The following is a 20055-nucleotide window of genomic DNA, read 5'->3' as shown; positions in this document are numbered from 1 at the left end:
ATATACACTTATTCTACTGAACACTTATCTTTTTAGGCACTTAGAGAACTTGTGCTGCTCGTTCTCCACTCGCCCCCCAGGCCGATGATAGCCAGCTTTATGCTTTGCTGCTTCAGGGTCCTGGTAATCAGGGCTACTGCGCATTAACAGCACGTCTAACTCCCAGTGCCTGGTATATTATTATGTTGTTATATTATTCTTACGAAGATACTATTCCACGCCCATTTTCTAGCTATTTTAGTGGATTCCATTTGTTACATGTTGCAGCCACATTTTAGGCAGAATGTAGAAATCAAAATTGATACATCCAGATTCCAATAGTACTGCATTTTAGAAAAGGATCTGGTGCCGTCCATATTTTCCAAACTCTAGGGGAAGGAAATCCAAGAAGCCTTTTTGTACCCTTCCTTTGCTTTTCAAGCAGCTAAAGCTTGGAATGAATGACCAGCTAGTTTAAAATCTTTACATAATTATAAGACCTTTAGAAAGTCACTATAAACATTCTTCTTCCTTAAATATGTTCTCCATAGATGTTGAGCGGAGGGACCTTGGCAACTTACATGTATGGGTCTGCCATTCGCTGCCTGCCCCCTGCTCTTCTTTCTTCTTGCTCCTCCTGTGCACTCTGATGCTCCGTCAGTGTGCACAGGAGGAGCAAGAAGAAAGAAGAGCAGGGGGCAAGGAGCGAATGTGGCTGTGCCGGAGACCGGTGCTGAAGAAGGCTTCGGCTGGCGGGGGTTGGGGACCCCTGTCAGCAAAGGTATTTGTTTGTGAGGCGAGGCCGTAAGGTGAGGCAACACTCAAAATGTGCCCCCAACCTCGGGCTCTGGCACCTCCCACCATGAGGTCTGGCTACAATGCTGGTGTGCGCTAAAAATTAGCATGCGCTAACGACAGAAATTGAATATCAGGATCTGTTTTTCTGTATTTCTGTATTAAATGCTGGTTCCTTAAAAAGGGGGTTAGTGTACATTTTGCTTTGATTTCTGTGTAATTTGATCCCTCATGAGCTGGTATGAAAAAAAAAAATCTCCCCAGCTTGATATTTTCCTACAATCCACATGCATAAAGTTAAAAAAAAATGTCACCCCCCCCCCCCCCGGCCGCCTTTGAAAAAGCCCCAGATACATCCGGGAGTGCATGGTGTGAGCTCTGCCCTGATAGTGCTGGGCAGACTTATACGGTCTATGCCAGAGCCGGTGGTGGGAAGCGGGACTGGTGGTTGGGAGGCAGGGATAGTGCTGGGCAGACTTATACGGTCTGTGCCAGAGCCGGTGGTGGGAGGCAGGGATAGTGCTGGGCAGACTTATACGGTCTGTACCAGAGCCGGTGGTGAGAGGCGGGGCTGGTGGTTGGGAGGTGGGGATAGTGCTGGGCAGACATACGGTCTGTGCCAGAGTCGGTGGTTGGGAGGCGGGGCTGGTGGTTGGGAGGTGGGGAAAGTGCTGGGCAGACTTATACGGTCTGTGCCAGAGCCAGTGGTAGGAGGCAGGGATAGTGCTGGGCAGACTTATACAGTCTGTGCCAGAGCTGGTGGTGAGAGGCGGGGCTGGTGGTTGGGAGGTGGGGATAGTGCTGGGCAGACTTATACGGTCTGTGCCAGAGCCGGTGGTTGGGAGGCGGGGCTGGTGGTTGGGAGGCGGGGAAAGTGCTGGGCAGACTTATACGGTCTGTGCCCTGAAGAACACAGGTACAAATCAAAGTAGGGTATACACAAAAATTAGCACATATGAGTTATCTTGTTGGGCAGACTGGATGGACGGTGCAGGTCTTTTTCTGCCGTCATCTACTATGTTACTAGTGTGATGTTCTTTCTGTCACTTGGAAACCTTTTCAGAGTGAGCACTGTCAAGTTAAGCAGTTAGGTCTCGTTTCTGTCTGATTCTAATCACATTCCTCTTTGTGTTGTTGTAGCATGTGACCAGCAAGAGCTCTGATACCTTGGTGTCCTCTTCAGCAGTTCCCCAGACCACGAGTTTGGCTGTAAGCATATGTATTCCCCTGGCTGGATTTGTTGTTCTCCTTCTTCTGATTGTGCTTTTCTTCCGAAGTGAGTATCCTGTAGAAGCAATAACAGAGTGGGGCAATTCCTCTCCCTTTGCTTTGTATATTGCTCCGTTTGCTTTGTATATTGCTCACTGAACAACATCTCCAGGGATTTTGGGATGCTCTAAATGTTCATTGATCTCTCTCTCTCTTTCTTTCATTTCATTGTTGTTATTGTTTTTATTTTTAATTTGAAAAGGGCCCAACAGTTTCCAGCTGCTCCTTTGTACTTCCAGCTCATTCAGAACTAGGGTTGGGATTTGGTGCCATGAGCCTTCATTTGCAACTACCTGTGGATTTTCTCTTATTTTATATCCTGTCCAGCTAACTTAGTCCAGTTATTGCAGCCACAGACCTTGGTTGAGGGTAAGGTTACCATATGTCCGGATTTACCCGGACATGTCCTCTTTTTGAGGGCATGTCTGGGCAACCGGACAGGTTTTGCCAATCTGTCCGTTTGTCCGGATTTCTGGACAAATGGGCAGGCTGGTGGGCGGGCCGTCCAGAAGTCCGGACAAATGGGCAGATTGCTAGCCTCCCCTCCCCTTAGTTACTAGTGCCCTGGTGGTCTAGTGACCTCTTCCGCCTCCGGGACAGGAAAGAGCCCCCTCTTTCCTGCCCGGAGGGCTGCCCTGCATGCATCCTTTCTGTTGCTGATCCTTGGAGCTGATTCAAAATGGCCGCCGAGAGTTGAAGTGACCTCGCGAGACTTCAACTGTCGGTAGCCATTTTGACTTGGCGCCGAGGATCAGCAACAGGAAGGATGCATGCAGGGCAGCGCTCCGGGCAGGAAAGAGGGGGCTCTTTCCTGCCCCGAAGAGGTCACTATACCACCAGGGCAGTAGAAAGGTAAGGGGAGGGGGGTGACGGGGGTATGTGACAGGGGGGGAGGGGAAAATGTGACAGGGGGCGGAGTGAGGGTGTCACGGGGCGGGGCGAGAGTGTGACAGGGGTGGGGTATGAAAGGGGCTTAGTGGGGTGTGAAAGGGGGCGGGACATGTGTCCTCCTTTTGGGGGGACAAAATATGGTAACCCTAGATGAGGGTTATGCAGCAGGGCTTCTTCTGGATTCTTGCAATCACATACTCTAAATCCAGCCACTAGGTGTCACCATTGCACAGTGACCCTCTTATCCCCAAGGCCTGTGAACACTAAGGAGGTTTAATTGACAAGAGATGGTGGGAGTGTGCTTGACCCATTATCTGGCCTGAAGCCAGTAGGCGGAGCTTGCCACCATATAAAGTAATGTATTTTGAGTGCATCAAGATGGCAACTGCTGCATAGGAAAACAATTAAACCTCCTTGGGTGTAGACGGCTTCAGCCTTGTCATGTGATGTAATCTCCTGTCAATCAAACCTCCTTGGTGAATACTGTCTGCAGCTTCACTGGCTGCCTGGGAAAGAAACTCCAGGTTGGCCCATTGCCTCAACTTCTGTAATTTCTCTGAATACCCATAACCAAAGCTCTCTATCCTACGAGAAGGCAACTGATAGTCAGAACATGATAAAACAGGGAAGAAAGAGAATTTTTCAAAACCAGCAAATTTGTCTGATTAATTTCGTTTTTAGAATATTGAGCCCACTACTATAAAAAATAATCCTGAACATGCAAACAGGCCAGGGGCGGACTGATCATATGGGCAACTGGGCAAGTGCCTGAAGGCCCAGAGACTCTCTTCCCCACACCTCTGCAAACTACATCTCTCCTTGGTCCCACCTTAAAGAGCCCTGGTGGTCTAGTAGCCACACTTTCCTGCTACTCTGCCCGGCGCTGCTGCATTTTGAAAATGGCTGCTGAGACTGCCAAGACCCACAAGGCTACTGCAGGAAGTCTTGGCAGCCATTGTGAAAACACGGCATCGTCGGTCAGGGCAGTGGGCAGGAAAGAGTGGGGATCTTTCCTGCTCCCGAAGAGACCACAAGGGTCTTTCAAGGTAGGATCAAGGAGGGCACATTAGTGTGTGTGTGTGTGTGGGGGGGGGGGGGGTGGCAGTGTGCGGATGGGGGGATAGGCAGGGCCCAATGACTCTTACTGTCCGGGGGCCCAGAGCATTGTCAGTCCACCCCTGAAACAGGCCTACAGACAGTTGCACTGGGTCTATACTCCTCCCAGTGAGAGAATATTGGGACTAATTTCCTGAAGGTTCTTAAAGTTAGGCACTGGGAATGGGGCGTAGCCAGATTTTGGTGGGGGGGGGGAGCCAGAGCCTGAGGTGAAAGGGCACATGTTAGCCCCCTGGCACCGCCGACCCCCTCTGCCACTTTTGACCCCCACCCGGTGCCACCGCCCCTCCCCCGTCCCTTTCGACCCCCCACTCCCACTGCCACCAATCCTCCCCCGCTACCACCAGGTACCTTTGCTGGTGGGGGTCCCCAACCCCCATCAGCCGAAGTCCCCTTCAGTGCCGGTATCCGAGTCCGGCGCGTTCGCTGATCTGGATTCTGTTTCTGTGAGTCCTGACGTCCTGCACGTTGCTACGTGCAGGATGTCAGGACTCACAGAAACAGAATCCAGATCAGCAATGTGCCGGAGACCGGCACTGAAGAAGACTTTGGCGAAGGTACCTGACGGCGGCGGGAGGGGGGAGGAGGTCAAATGTGGTGGGGGAGGGTCGGCTGCAGGGGGTGAAAGCAGGGGGGCCAGGGCTAAATCTGCAGGGGCCCATGCCCCCATGGCCCCACCTAGCTACACCCCTGACTGGGATGCTGCATGGTAAGTGCAACTTCTATAAAGGCACTTGTGAGCACAATTGGCATTACAGAATACTGGGATAAGTCTGCAGTTACATGGCTAACTTTATTCTAGCTCAAAGGACCGTGTAAATGCTTGTGCCTAAATGTAGGCAGTGAGGCTTGTAACTACTAGTATTCTCTAACCCAGGCATGTAAGTGTTAGACATGTCCCTTCCAGGTCCTGCCCCCTTGCAGTTGTGGGCTATGGATTTTGCCTGAGCAATTTGCAGAATCCCGATTAAGAGCAGTTATGTGTGCAGCTGCTAATCAGTGGTGGCCCTACCATTAGGCCACCTGAGGCGGGGGCTTCAGGCGGCACTCTTCCTGTAGCAGCATTTCCCCCATCCTTCCTCCACCCTTTTCTCCAAGTTTACCTTCTTTGTCCATTTTTCAAAAGGCAGCAACAATTCCTATATTCTGCCCTGCTGCTGGAACCAGCCTCTTCTCTTTACTGTGGCCTGCCACTCTGATATAACTTCCTGAATGGGGGTGGGGGTGTGGGTAGGGTTGCCAACTGGGCCACCAAGGTCAGTCTTTTGGTTTTGGGGTGTTAGGGGGCTAGAGGTCCACTGGACCTCCAGCACCCCTTTGCACTTGTGTCAGGGGTGGGGTCGGGGGGCCAGACCTGCCAAAAAACTTCTGCAGAAATATTGTGCCTTGGGTGCATGCCCAGGCTTAGTCCTCCCACAGACGTCTGCCGATGATCAAAACTAATAGCTGGTATAAATTTGTATGCTATTAGTTTTGATTATGAGGGCTTTAATCCTCCGCACTGTTCCGGTGCTAATTTTCCAGCGCTGTTTGGAATAGCGCGGGAAATTTGATCATTGGGGCCACAAACCTCTCAGTCTCGGGCTGTCTTTCATGGGAAAAAAGGACCATGATCTGGTCTCTAAATATGAACAAAGATCTTTGCAGGAGTAGTGAGAAGTATGTGTTGGGCACCATCTACCATGTAAAAAAAGAGAGGAGAAAAAGGTGCTTTTTCCAGGAGTCCAAAGGATTTCAGAAGAGTAAAAGTGGAAAGAAATGGGGAGGTTCAAGGATGGGGAGATGCAGCATAACAAGGCTTCTTTGGGTATCAGGAAACCCAGCACCAGTCTATATGTCTCAGGATAGTGACTCATGACAGCAGCTCCCAGCCATGACTCACAGTTGTTCTTGGCTATGATTCCTATCCTCCCCTTCAATAATTTTTGCTGCTTTAGAATAAACCTAGCAGGTTCATGGGTAAATCTAGGCCTGGTCTCCCCATTAACCAAAGGGCAGCTGATGAACTGGATACCAACTGTTTGAGATTGCTGCATGAGATCACTTGTACTGCAAGGTGGGAAGGATATGGCTCCAGAAAAAGGAGGACGGATTGAGCCAGCCGGGTTTTACTTCCATTGCTTTCCATTGAAAGCAATGGAAGTAAAACCCGGCTGGCTCAATTACTTCCATTGAAAGCAATGGAAATAAAACCCGGCTGGCTCAATCCGTCCTCCTTTTTCTGGAGCCATATGGTAACCCAGGGGAAGGTGCCAAGACTGCAAAAATATCTTCTGACCTCCTCCATCCCACACCAAGATCCAAGCAACTTTGAGCCAGTTTGCAGTGAAAGACAGGGCAGATGTAAAGGTATTAGGTGCTCGAAGTAAACCTTCAGTCATGCAGCCTTCCCCCCCACCCCGCTCTCATTGTTCTCAACACTCCCTCCCCAGCTTTCACAGTGCTCCCACCCACGCCCATATTAGTTTTATTGGCTTGTGCTTTCCAGCTCGTAGGCCCTCTTTCCTGATATCACCCTGCACTGCAGCTTCTCTCCTCCCTAGCAACCCTGATACCACTTTTCTCATTGTTGTTTGCAGTTTTTCTCTGACAGATAGAAGAAACAGTGTGTAATAGAATACCTGCTTCCTTCCAGCACAGGACCAGTCTTTGCAATATGAACTATGCAAGTCTGTCAGTTAAAGTCCGACCAAGAGCGAGAAAGGTTGCAGCACAGGCTGAAGCAAGACTAGTGGAAGTCCTGTGGCTGCTGTCCCCTCAAATTGTCATGCTCTTGGCAACCACCAAATTTGCCCCGATGACAGAACATGCCAGAGTGTGCTGGCTAAACTCCAATGAGCCCCAGTCTGGACAGATAAGTTGGACTATCAGGAAAAAAATCCTCAAATACCTTTTAAACTAAGACCGAGGAACCACACAGTGTTTATCAGCTCTATAATATCTGCAAAAAAAAAAAAAAATCAAACAAAAAAACCTAAAAACAAAATCTCCTCCTTTGCACTGTGTATAACTAATTAATGTCTCCTTAGTTTGTAGAGAAAACTGGAGAAAAAGGACCTCAGTGTAACGAGGGGCCTTTTTTGTGGAATGCACTACCTGAAGTACTGCATAAGATTTGTTCTATTATGCAGTTTAGAAAACAACTAAAGGCATATATATTCGCTCAAGCATTTGCTGATATTTAAGACAGCTGCTATGACGGAGAATTGTTTTACTTAACTGCTGCAGGTATATGATACATTTTATTAGTTTTTGTTAAAATATTTTTATGTTTGAATGTTTTTATTATGTATGCTGCTTTGGAAACCGCCTAAAATTGTAGGATAGAGCGGTGTATACAGTTTTTAAATAAATAAACTTGAGGCCTCTAATCAAAGCACCATGATAGGTCCTTAGAAAATTCCATTCATCTACATAGCTTTATATTTAATTGCAGTAGAATGTTATTATGATGTATTGAAATACAGCGGTAGATAGCAGATTGCTGAAGCGGCTTTATAAGACTTACAATTCATCGGCTTATATAACAGTATTGCAGAGATGGATATTACCGTTTGGATACTACAGACTCCTTAGAAGAAAAATAAAATTTTTATTATTTTGTGATTGATGAAAAATTAAAGTGTATAAAAATAGAAAATAATTAAAAATAAGTGAAAATCAGTGATAATGTTCTACAGCAATTAAATATAAAGCTATAGGGATGAATGGAGTTTTTTTGGACCTATGATGGTGCTTTGATTGGAGGCTTCGAGTTGAGTGGGGTCTTTGTTACGCTGAGGTCCCTTTTCTCCAATTTTCTCTATAAACTAAGGAGACTTTGATTAGTTATATCCAGTAGAAAGGAGATTTTGTTTTTTTTCTGTAGTGCTTTATTCTTCCCTACTCTGGGGTCCTTTTACTAAGGTGCTCTGAAAAATGGCCTGCACTGGTGTAGGCGCTTGTTTTGGATGCGCACAGGTCCATTTTCCAGCAGGCCTGTGAAAAAGGTTTTTTTTTTTGGGGGGGGGGGGGCTGGAGAAGATTTTTTTTTGTAGCGCTTTATTCTTCCCCACTCAAATAGAGTTCGGTCTATAATATCTGGACAGAATCTTGGCAATATTTACTGTGAAGACCCTCATCAACTGCCAGGGTGATTACAATAATTATACTAACAATTCTTTACCTTACTAGTACTAAGAACATTATTTTATAAAAATAGAATTATTTTCTATTTTAATCATAAGTACATAAGTACATAAATACATAAGTAGTGCCATACTGGGAAAGACCAAAGGTCCATCTAGCCCAGCATCTTGTCACCGACAGTGGCCAATCCAGGTCAAGGGCACCTGGCACGCTCCCCAAACGTAAAAACATTCCAGACAAGTTATACCTAAAAATGCGGAATTTTTCCAAGTCCATTTAATAGCGGTCTATGGACTTGTCCTTTAGGAATCTATCTAACCCCTTTTTAAACTCCGTCAAGCTAACCGCCCGTACCACGTTCTCCGGCAACGAATTCCAGAGTCTAATTACACGTTGGGTGAAGAAAAATTTTCTCCGATTCGTTTTAAATTTACCACACTGTAGCTTCAACTCATGCCCTCTAGTCCTAGTATTTTTGGATAGCGTGAACAGTCGCTTCACATCCACCCGATCCATTCCACTCATTATTTTATACACTTCTATCATATCTCCCCTCAGCCGTCTCTTCTCCAAGCTGAAAAGCCCTAGCCTTCTCAGCCTCTCTTCATAGGAAGAACAGTGGCTTAGAGCTGACCGCGCAGCAGGAAAATGAAAGAGCATCATAATATTAAAACAGGATCATAAAAACATTACTTAAAGCCAACATCAATGGTTTTACAGCACAATTTTAAACATAATTTACAATAGTCTGATGAGATTCAGGTGCTGTTTCTGTCTAGACTGAGCAGCAAGGGGAAAACTGTGATGATCAATTAACCAGGTCAGCACCTTCTCCTGAATGTTGGTCCCAGAAATGACCATTGAAGTCTAGCAATGAATAACAGAGAAGACAGAGCTTGCCTAAAGAAATGAGTGGTTAAAGATTAATTTAGAGCACACAGGATCACAGCTGAATCTTTGAATTGCTCACAGAAGATGGCCTATGGGGTTAACCTCTGAGTAACAGAGCAAGATCAGAGACCAGATAACTCAAAGGGGATGGGATTAAAGACTGAGTAATCAAACAAGGGTAAGGTTTTATACTAATCCTATCTTGAGCAGTCTATCATTTCCCCATTGTTGATGGTTTTTATAACAGTTCTGTTTTCCATGATTTGACAAATGTACTTTCTGTTTGCATAATCCTCAGGATGTTACAAAAAGAGAGTGAAGACCCAAGGGAAAAGCAGGTATGTGAGCTGGGGTTCATGCAATGGGCTGTTGACGGCACCAGGTCAGCCGATATAGCATTTTCTTCAGAGTGAGCAGGGCTGGTGCAGAAAGCGTGTGTTAGAGCTGGTGCTGATGCTGAATGCATGGCTTTGAACACAAATTTAGGGTCCATTTTACAAAGCTGCAGGAGGGCTAATGCGCAGGTAGTATGCGCCAAATCAGCACAGCTGCTGGGGTAGCGCATGTCCCCAGTGGTAATTCCGAGTTTTGTGCACGCTGAATCCCATGGTAGGAAATATTTTTCTATTTTCTACGCGGGGGCGTTCCTGATGGTAATGGGCAGCGCGGTCACGTTGGCACGTTCTGCATGGTTACCGTGTGGGTATGCGTGAGGCCTTACTGCTAGGTCAATGGCTGATGGTAAGGGCTCAGGCCATAAATAGGCACACGCTAGTTTAATTTTTGAGCACGCCTATTTCCTGGCCCATTAAAAAATGGCCTTGTCCCAGCTGCGGTAAAAAGTGGCCCAGCGTGCGCCAAAACGACATGCCCACACTACCGCAGCTTTGTAAGACACTTTTTACCACAGCTTTGTAAAAGGAGCCCTTAATTCTGAGTTTTTGCTCACCAATGCAATAAGCTAATTATATGCAAATTTGACGTGTGCTGAACTTGTGCGCCAACAGACATACGTGCACAAGGTTGTGTGTTAAGGGCAGCTAGTTTTGTGCACATTTCTGTGCAAAAAAAGCAACAGCACACACCTCCTGTTTTATTATATACTGTGTTGACATTTAATTTAATTTTAACATTTATAATCCTGCACTATATAAAATTCTAGGCAGGGTACAAAACAATATACACAATAAAAGTAAACAGAACAAACAACATAAAACTAACTGGGTCATCACTATATAACATTTCAGCTTCTGCAGCTCCCAAATGATTACACTTTGTGGCACTCAAAAGTCACAGGCACCCAAACTGCAGTACCCAGAAGTCATGCCTCCTTCCCACTCAACCAGTTTTTAACCCATTTATTATTGTTTATACTGAAATGTCAAAGCTGTGTGTTTGTTTTGTGTGCTAAAAAGCAGAGCTAATACTGAACAAAATAACAAAGGGCCCTACGCACGCCAAATTGGAGTTACCGCCTGGTTACCACGTGGCTCTTATGGTAATTTCAATTTTGGCACGTGTCCGCAAAATATTTTTTATTTTCAGACACGCGTATCAGATGCGCACCATGTGGCATCTGGCGCGCATAGGTCATTACCGTCCAAATTCTTTACCGCTAGGTCTATGTCTGGCACTAAGTTCTCAGACCCAAAATGGATGTGCGGCAATTTTGATTTTGCCTACAGCACGTCCATTTTTGGCAAAGAAAAGGGCCTTTTTTACAGGTGCGCTGAAAAGTGATTCTGTACGCGCCCAAAACCCGCACCTGCACTACCGCAGGCCATTTTTCAGCACGCCTTTGTAAAAGGACCCCAAAATGATTTTGGAAGAGTCATGCTCCATTTTACAACTTGTGTTGTCTTTAAACATGTTGAAATAGATGATTCACCCTTTTCTATCATTTTGAGTGGTGCTTACAAATACTTTCTTGCATCTTATGAGCTCAGCAAGCGTTCACATAACTTTTGCATAAGCAGCTTAGCTTCCAACAAGCCACTTTGTTCACTTCTTGTGGTTTAAAAGTTAAAAGATGCTGGGTTTCTGTTCCTTGTATGTCTGCATCTTCTATCTTGTATCTTGTAGAGACCACTCTAGACCTATTTCCAACTGCTCGCACCACATTCTGTGTTTCTACTTCCTTATTTAGTGCTATGCAATAACTTGGTCCCTTTCTGCCTAAGTGTTTGCGGGCAGGTAATAGACATTGATCATTCCCTTGGGTTTTGCATTTATTTATTTATGTAGGGGTCCTTTTACAGAGGCATGCTAGCTTAACTAAAAATAAGTGTGTGCTAAATGCTAGAGACGCCCATATATTCCTATGGCTGTGTCTAGAGTTTAGCGCGCACTAAAAACTCTAGTGTGCCTTTGTAAAAGGACCCCTTAATTTATTTATTTCCAGAGGCTTGATATACTGCATGAGGTCCAGCATGTACTAATACAAAAGAAATGTGGAGGAGACAAGAGGGAGGGATGACAACAGAATTTATTTGTTTATGTATTAGGATTTATTTACCGCCTTTTTGAAGGAATTCACTCAAGGCAGTAAGAATAAATCAAACATGAGCAATAGGCAGTTACAGTGGTAAAAGCAGATTATCCAAAGGTCTCAGAGAATAGTCGTTTCAAGGGATTTTCTTTTCTTTTGATCTGAGATTGCTTAAAATAAAGTGGTTTGGTAGCCGTGTTAGTCCACTTTTGAAGGTAATAAATAGAAATAAGTCAAAACATAGAAAAGAAAATAAGATGATACCTTTTTTATTGGACTAAATACATTTTTTAATTAGCTTTCGAAGGTAACCCTTCTTCTTCAGATCAGAAAAAAAGGAAAGCTGTAGCAAGTTAAAATGTTATAGAATTAACTCCCCATAGGTACCCTCTAGGTGTCTCAATAAAGGTGCCCCTTTCTAGAATTTCCCGATGCTCAAAGCCAGGTGCAGAAGAACATAACGCAAAGCCCATAACGCAGAAAGGAAGGCAAAGAAATAGTGAAGTCATGCTCAAAATATCATATGCAAATGATGTGCATTTTTAATTGATGCTAGCAAACTGAAAGCAAGGGAAGGACCGTGCCTGGCACATGTGCAGAAAGGGTTTGCGGTAAGCACAGTTCTCGTGCGCATGGCCGGACAAACTCGGAAGTGCAAGCACACCCTGATGCTGTTCTTCTGCACTTTTAAATCTGAGTCTTTCAAAAATTGTTTGTACTTACATTTTTTGGCAATAGTTGTGTTTAAGTGCAGAAAAACAGATGCTGATGTTTGCTTTTATTTTCGGTTTTCCTCGGACTTCTGCACATTGCATGGTTCTCATTAGCAGCGCTCAAATTTGCACAGATTTCCGCTTGCAAAAGAAGACAAAAACCATGGTGCAATGTGAAAACCTGTTGAGAAATCTCCTGAAAACTTTCTATGCTGCCCCTGAGCTGGCTAGTAAAGTTTTGACGCTTTGGGCCATTCCTTCTGTGCATTACAGCACTTTCGTTTGTGCATTGGGAAGGAATACTTACTGACCTAATTAACATCCATTTAAATGCATTTCAATACAATTTGTGGCAATGTTTAGCACACGTTAATGCCCGCGCTCAAGCCCTTTGAGCATTCTGCGCATAATAACGTGCACGCAAATCAGGCGCCAACTGCTTTTAATGCTGGCGTTAGTCTTTGTTCTTATGTGGCCCAGTCCTTATGTCTGGGCTTTAATGTCCACATGTTTTTGAGATCAGTACCACATACTTCTCTCAGGCTGTCACTTGTCTCTGACATTTTGGCTTATGTCACATTTGAAATTTTAATTATGCCACAGAAATGCACTATTGTTACATTGCTATAAAAATCATAAGTAGTGCTGGATTTTGCATGTTGGATATACTTAAGATGGTTTTCTTCAAAGTTATACTCAACTGTTGGCGCTTAACAAGCATGCTATTTTTTAATACTAACCATTAATCTCTCCACAGTTTCCTGTTCAGCTCAAGGAGAGAATCTGGAGATATATCTGCGTTGCAAGTTAGAAATCAAATAGAAGATAACATCTATATATAAGAACAATGAAACAATTTGATCGCCCTTTACAAAAATCAGTTCTGCAGCATCAACCAGATATCTTAGAAGAGGCTATCGATCTTCCATACTGGGGTTCCCACATCTCTTTCACTTCATCTCTTGGTCTCTTGACCTATCTTTTGGACCTCGCCAAAGTAATTTTTTTTCCAATGCTAAAAACAGCACCAACTCATACATCAACTACTTTTGACCTCAGTGACCACGTCAACTTCTGAGCTATGGATTAATAATATGCCAGTCTCTCCCTTTGCTTCCCTGTACCCTGGATCACAAGCTCTCTGAATACAGACACAATGTATTATATCGAGGTGTGAGAGAAAGGTGTAGAAGGTGTAGAGTGGATCTCTCTTTAAACATTTTAAATGGAAAGGCAGATGATAAATAACCTTGGATTGATTTGAGTTTGAAGCTTTTGGTTTAATGAACCCCTGAGTGATAATATCTGAACAAACTAGCCTGTAGTGTTGAACACATCAATTTCTCCAAATGCTCTGCATGAGAAAGACTATTTGTTATACCTTGATAACATCAGAAGAAATACCCAACTCTCAGCTTTCTTTCTGTATTGTTGTTTTTACTCAAACAATTGAGAAGGGCAAAAATCTTTTAGCTATGATATGAAACAAGATTGGCAGCTGCACCCGATAAATTACTGAATGCAGCACCTAAGGGGATTTGTATAAATCATTTCCAGGTATCTCCGCACTCCATTGTGGGTGTGGTTGATGCTTATCAATCCCAGCATTGAGAAAAAGCCTTCACTACGTTCTGGCAGGGGTAATGTTTTGTTGACTGTAGCATTCCTGATCATTTCAAAAAGTTGAATTACATGTCTGTCTCTGTCACAGCCACTTTCTGCCACATGGGAGGTATGGCAGAAATTTCTATGGAAGAGGTGCTGTGCAATTCCCCTCACAAACCAATGTTATAGAGGGTGAATGTGCTATTAGTTTCTTGCAGCAATGTTTTCATTTTTTTGTACTGTAATCATCACTTAGAGCAGGGTTGTCTAACCTCCGTCCTTGAGGGCTGCAGTCCAGTCAGGTTTTCAGGATTTCCCCAGTGAGTATGCAAGACTTCTATTTGCATGCACTGCCTCCATTGTATTCAATTAGATCTCATGCGTATTCAGTGGCGTACCAAGGGGGTGGGCGGTGGGGGCGGTCCACCCCAGGTGCATGCTGCTGGGGGGGTTCCGCGCGCCTGTTGGCCGAGTCCGCTCGTTCCCTCCCTGCTGCTCCCTCTGTGCAGAACAGGTTACTTTCTGTTCCAGGGCAGAGGAAGCAGCAGGGAACAAGCGGACTCGGAGCCGACAGGCGCGCGGAACCCCCCAGCAGGTAAAAATACACCTGGGGGGGGGGGGTCGCGCTGCACCAGGGGGCGGGCGCATCGGCGATCTGCCCCGGGTGTCAGCCAGGCTAGGATCGTCACTGTGCGTATTCTTCAGAGAAATACTGAAAACTAGACCTTTCAAGGGCTGAGGTTCTACACCCCTGACTTAGACCAAACAAAATTAACCATTTGATTTTTGTTATGGTATGATCTTAATTTCTGAGACACAAATAGTTTTTGTATGTGCATTAAGTGTTTTGCTACTTTGATAAATTATATTGGAGGTGTAGCGCACAAGATTTGTCAATAGGTAAATTAATAAATAAAAATTAAATAATTGTTATGTTTGTATGAAAATCAATAAAAGTGAATATTCAGATTATAACATTTCTTTATGCTACTGTAAGGGAGTCCTTTGTATATGCTCAGATACTATATGCTTACATAACAGATTTAATGGTTTGGGACCAGGGCCGGGACCGACAATGCCAGGAGACCATAAACAGTTGTTCCAAACACATTGTTCTCTCCACAAAGTCAGAAAGGCAGACCACTCCAAGAATGGTATTCCGAACTAACAGATTTACTTACCCCTCTGTTTACTAAGCCGTGCTAGCGGCTGCCCTGCGCTAATGCCAACACAGTCCACTTAAATGGGTTATGTCGGCATTACCGCACGGCAGCCGCTAGTGCAGCTTATTAAACAGGGGGATTAGTTTCTTCAGTGAAAGAAACAACGGATCACCTAACATTAAAAAAATTACTAAAAACGTTTTTGTTTAGTAAAGCCTATCCCAAAGTCCACAATACTCTTTAATCCTCTATTTCCGTTTTGTTAGATTACCCGCTTTTTCCATATGTCTGCTTCTCTTTTGTTGCTTCTGTATTTCCCTTAGTATTCTCCTATTTAGCTGCTTTGTTATTGTATTTGTTACCTTTTAAAACTATTATATCCTGCTGTACTATGTAATTTTCTTGTAACTTTGTTAGCCACTTTGAGCCTGCACAAGCTGGGAAAATGTGGGATACAAGTGAACCAAATAAATACAGTGGGGGAAATAAGTATTTGATCCCTTGCTGATTTTGTAAGTTTGCCCACTGACAAAGACATGAGCAGCCCATAATTGAAGGGTAGGTTATTGGTAACAGTGAGAGATAGCACATCACAAATTAAATCCGGAAAATCACATTGTGGAAAGTATATGAATTTATTTGCATTCTGCAGAGGGAAATAAGTATTTGATCCCCCACCAACCAGTAAGAGATCTGGCCCCTACAGACCAGGTAGATGCTCCAAATCAACTCGTTACCTGCATGACAGACAGCTGTCGGCAATGGTCACCTGTATGAAAGACACCTCCGCGTGTTTCCCTACTCCTCCCCCTGTGTTACAGCCCACTGCACTCCCCTTACGCGACCCAGTCGACCCCCCTTCTCGGCGAAAACCGTCCCCTGCCGCCGTCCAGTACCTGTGCTGACGGGGGACCCCAACCCCCGTCAGCCAAAGTCCTGTGCTGGCCTTTGTGCCGTTGCTTCTTCAATGATCTTCGGTTCAAGTTCCTCTGCGTGCGTCTGATGTCAGACGCACGCAGAGCAACTTGGACACAAAATCATTGAAGAAGCAATGCCTTGAAGGCCAGCACAGGACTTCGGCTGACGGGGGGTTGGGGTCCCCCGTCAGCACAGGTACTGGACAGCGGTGGGGGACGGTTTTCACCGAGAAGGGAGGTCGACTGGGTCACAGAAAGGGGGGGGGGTGAAAACGGAGGGACGGCAGAGTCTGGAACAGCGAGGGAGGGAGGGTGGGGGATGGCCTTGCTAGTGCCCGTTTCCTTCCCTTTTGAAACGGGCATTTTTTACTAGTTTTTTAATGATTTTTAACCGTGAAAATGATCGCTCACCACTTGCCACACTGACAGGAATTGTCAGCAATATTCTTAGAAACAAATTGCTATACATTGCAAAATAAGATAGCAGATGTAAATTCTCAAAGTGGACATATTCCAAACACTAAAATGAAAATAAAATGATTTTTCTCTACCTTTGTTGTCTGGTGACTTTCTTTTTCTGATCATTGATAAGTCTCTGACTCTAAAGTTTAGCAATTTCATTAAAGCAAAATATATTTTCACATATCACAGACTCTTCCCTATCCAAGGAGAATCTTTTATATAAAAACAAACACCAAAAAAACCAATCAGATTTTCACTTACCAGCTCTACTTGTCACTACGTCAGCTAAACTTCCTCTGAAACTACAGTTGGAACCATAAGTCAATGAAATGGCTTTTAGCTGTAGCTATCGGGTTACCTGAAAATTATGCAAATATCATTGCAGTCATGCTCTCCTCTCGGTGTACAAGCTCAGAGAAAAAAAAAACCCAAAAACTTTGAACCACTTAAAGATTTTAACAATTACACTATTTAGTTTTTATTTCACCCCAGTCTCACTTGCACACCTCCCTCCAAACCTGGCTGTTCTCTTTAATTTGAATGTTGTTCAAGCTCACCCTGAATGAGGAGTTCGTCCCACACCAAAGACATAAATAGCACTGGTTGTATTTTTTCAAACAGCTTCAGCAGAGCCTGCCTGCCTCAGTGAGCACTGTGGTCAAAGAGGGGAGAGCAGGGGAGAGAGGAGAATCACAGCTTCAGGTAAAACATTTTGCAAGTGAGCTGACCTCAGGAAATGGTAGGCACCCTCCAGAGGTCGGCGCCCCCCTGCGCTGCTTAGCTCGTGTTAGCACAGCCCTGCCTATGTTAGTGAGCTATAGAACATGCAGAGTAGGTTCACTAGAATTATGTGGACTAGACATGTAAGGTAAGATAAAGACCTTGGGATAGAGGATATTGTAAAGAAGAGCAATGAAAGGAGGGATATCAGTGGGGGACCATATAGCAAAGAAGTACTTTGGGGCAAGGGCTATCACAATGGATTACATGATCATTCATTGGATAATCAATGTTGGTACTGAGATGGGTTAAGCACTTTGGAGGCACTTTGGAGTAGAGAGCTGCTTGGGAACAGGGTTTGCAGGACTCCCGCAGTTCCCATGGGACTCCTACGGGGATCCCCTCCAGATCCATGGGACTCCTGAGGAGATGAACATAGGTCCTGTGGGGTTCCTGCGGGGATGGACTCAGGTCAGCGTAACAAATGCTGTGGTGTCTATGGCTGATGGACCAGTGGATAAACATGGGTTATGTGATCTTGGCAAGCTTTTTATAAAAACAATGAATAATTTTAGCTGCTGAAAAAAATAATTTTGGGTGTGGTAGAGGTAGCATGCCATTGCATCTCCCCATCTGAGAACCTGAAATCTTGTGTTAATGTGTTAAACAGGGTTTCTCAAGCCAGTTCTTGGGACATACCTAGCCAGTCAGGTTTTCACATCTAATATTATGAGATAAATTTGCTTGCACTGTCTCCATTGCATTGATTCATTATCGTGGCCTGAAGAATGCTAGGCTGCATAGAAAGGAGTATAACAAACAGAAGGAGGTGTTGATGCATCTGTACAACTCGTTGGTGAGGCGCCACTTGGACTATTGTGTTCAGTTTTGGAGGCTGTATCTTGCTAAGAACATAGAAAGACTTGAAGCAGTTCAGAGAAAAAGCAACGAAAATGGTATGGAGTTTGCGTCACAAGATGTATGAGGAGAGACATGAGGATCTGTACATGTCTACCCTGGAGGAAAGGAAAGACAGGGGTGGTATGATACAGATGTTCAAATATTTGAAAGGTTTTAATCTACAAACAAACCTTTTCCAGAGACGGGAAGGTTGTAGATCTAGAGGACATGAACTGAGGTTCCAGGGGAGCTGACTCAGGAATAACATCAGGAAGTACTTTTTCATGGAGAGGGTGGTAGATACCTGGAATGCTCTCCCGCAAGTGGTGGTGGAGATTAAAAGAGGTAATGGAATTCAGAAATGCATGGGATAAAGACAAAGGAATAATATATGGAAGGTGTGAAACCAAAAAAGCTTAGTGGTGATTAGATGGGAATTGGGAAGCAAAGCCAATGCTAGGCAGGCTTCTACCATCTGTGGCCTGAAATGGCAAGAACAAATCAAGATCAAGTATACATATACAGCATCTCATCATATCTTATACTGTGAGTTTATCATGTTGGGCAGACTGGATGGACTATACAGGTCTTTATCTGCAGTCATCTACTATATTACTATCAGCCTTATTTTCGAAAGTGATGGGCGCCCATATTTCGACCCAAATCAGGAGATGGGTGCCCATCTCGCAAAGGCGCCCAAATCGGTATAATCGAAAGCCGATTTTAGGTGCCTGCAACTGCAATCTGTCGTGGGAACGAACAAAGTTGACGGGGCGTGCCGGAGGCGTGGTGAAGGCGGGACTGGGGCGTGTTTATTGGCCGAGCAGAGATGGGCGCCTTCGGCCGATAATAAAAAAAATGGCCGTTTTTAGTGCGAATTTAGGTCACTTTTTTTTTACCCTTTTTTTTCACGAACAAGTCCCAAAATATGCCCTAAATGACCAGATGACCACCAGAGGGAATTGGGGATTACCACCCCTGACTCCCCCAGTGGTCACTAACCCCCTCCCACCAAAAAACCCCCCAACTTTAACAACTTTTTTTTCCAGCTTGTATGCCAGCCTCAAATGCCATACCCAGCTCCATCACAGCAGTATGCAGGTCCCTGGAGCAGTTGTTAGTGGGTGCAGTGGACGTCAGCCAGGTGGACCCAGGCCCATTCCCCCCTACCTGTTACCCTTGTGGTGGTAAATGGGAGCCCTCCAAACCGCTCCCAAAACCCACTGTACCCACATGTAGGTGCCCCCCTTCAGCCATAAGGGCTATGGTAATGGTGTAGAGTTGTGGGCAGTGGGTTTTGGGGGGGGGGATTTGAGGGGCTCAGCACCCAAGGGATGGGAGCTATGGACTTGGGAGGTATTTAACTTTTTTTTTAATTGTTACAAGTGTCCCCTAGAGTGCCCAGTTGGTGTCCTGGCATGTGAGGGGGACCAGTGGACTACGAATCCTGGCCCCTCCCACAACCCAATTCCTTGGATTTGTTCGTTTTTGAGCTGGGCGCCTTCGGTTTCCATTATCGCTGAAAAACGAAACCGCCCAGCTCAAATCTGCACATATCCGATGCATTTGCCCGACACAAACCGTATTATCGAAAAAAAAGATGGGCGCCCATTTTTTTAAAAAATACAGGCTGTCTCGTCCCTTCACGTACCCGTTCTCAGACATAGACGCCCATGGAGATTGGCGTTCGCGTTTGATTATGCCCCTCCACGTTATGTTACAGAATTGGTGCTAAGTGTGACCCTTTGTGGCACCTAAAATGAGGAACCATTTTATAGAACTGCCATCATAATGATTTAATTCAGGGTTTTGAGAGAGATGTTCCTCAACATCTTAGCAGGCATTGCAATTTGCAACAGACTGATCTGATTTGGATTAGGGTTAATAAACATTGATAATGGGTCAGTTAATGGTCTTAGTTTCAGTTCCACTATGCATTGTATGCTGCAGTGGAAGGGTGGAGTGAAAGGAGGAGTGTCTTGCTGCCTTGTACACAGCAGGTCTAAGTCAGAACCACA

At 44.9% G+C, this 20055-nt stretch overlaps 1 protein-coding gene across 1 annotated transcript in view; it reads left to right on the top strand.

Moving 5' to 3' along the window:
• Window positions 1-14227, top strand: part of HAVCR2 (hepatitis A virus cellular receptor 2) — a 30977-nt gene extending 16750 nt beyond the window's left edge. Inside the window, exons 5-7 of the mRNA XM_030212139.1 lie at window positions 1915-2050; window positions 9368-9407; window positions 13028-14227. Coding sequence (XP_030067999.1) covers window positions 1915-2050; window positions 9368-9407; window positions 13028-13112 — 261 coding nt within the window. The 3' untranslated portion in view covers window positions 13113-14227. The remainder of the gene's footprint in view (window positions 1-1914; window positions 2051-9367; window positions 9408-13027) is intronic.
• The last annotated feature ends 5828 nt before the right edge of the window (window positions 14228-20055 follow it).

Source organism: Microcaecilia unicolor, chromosome 8, assembly GCF_901765095.1.
Source record: "Microcaecilia unicolor chromosome 8, aMicUni1.1, whole genome shotgun sequence".
In the NCBI taxonomy this organism is placed as follows: domain Eukaryota; kingdom Metazoa; phylum Chordata; class Amphibia; order Gymnophiona; family Siphonopidae; genus Microcaecilia; species Microcaecilia unicolor.
Note: the sequence above shows the minus strand (reverse complement) of the source record. Positions and strands in the feature narration are given on the sequence as shown.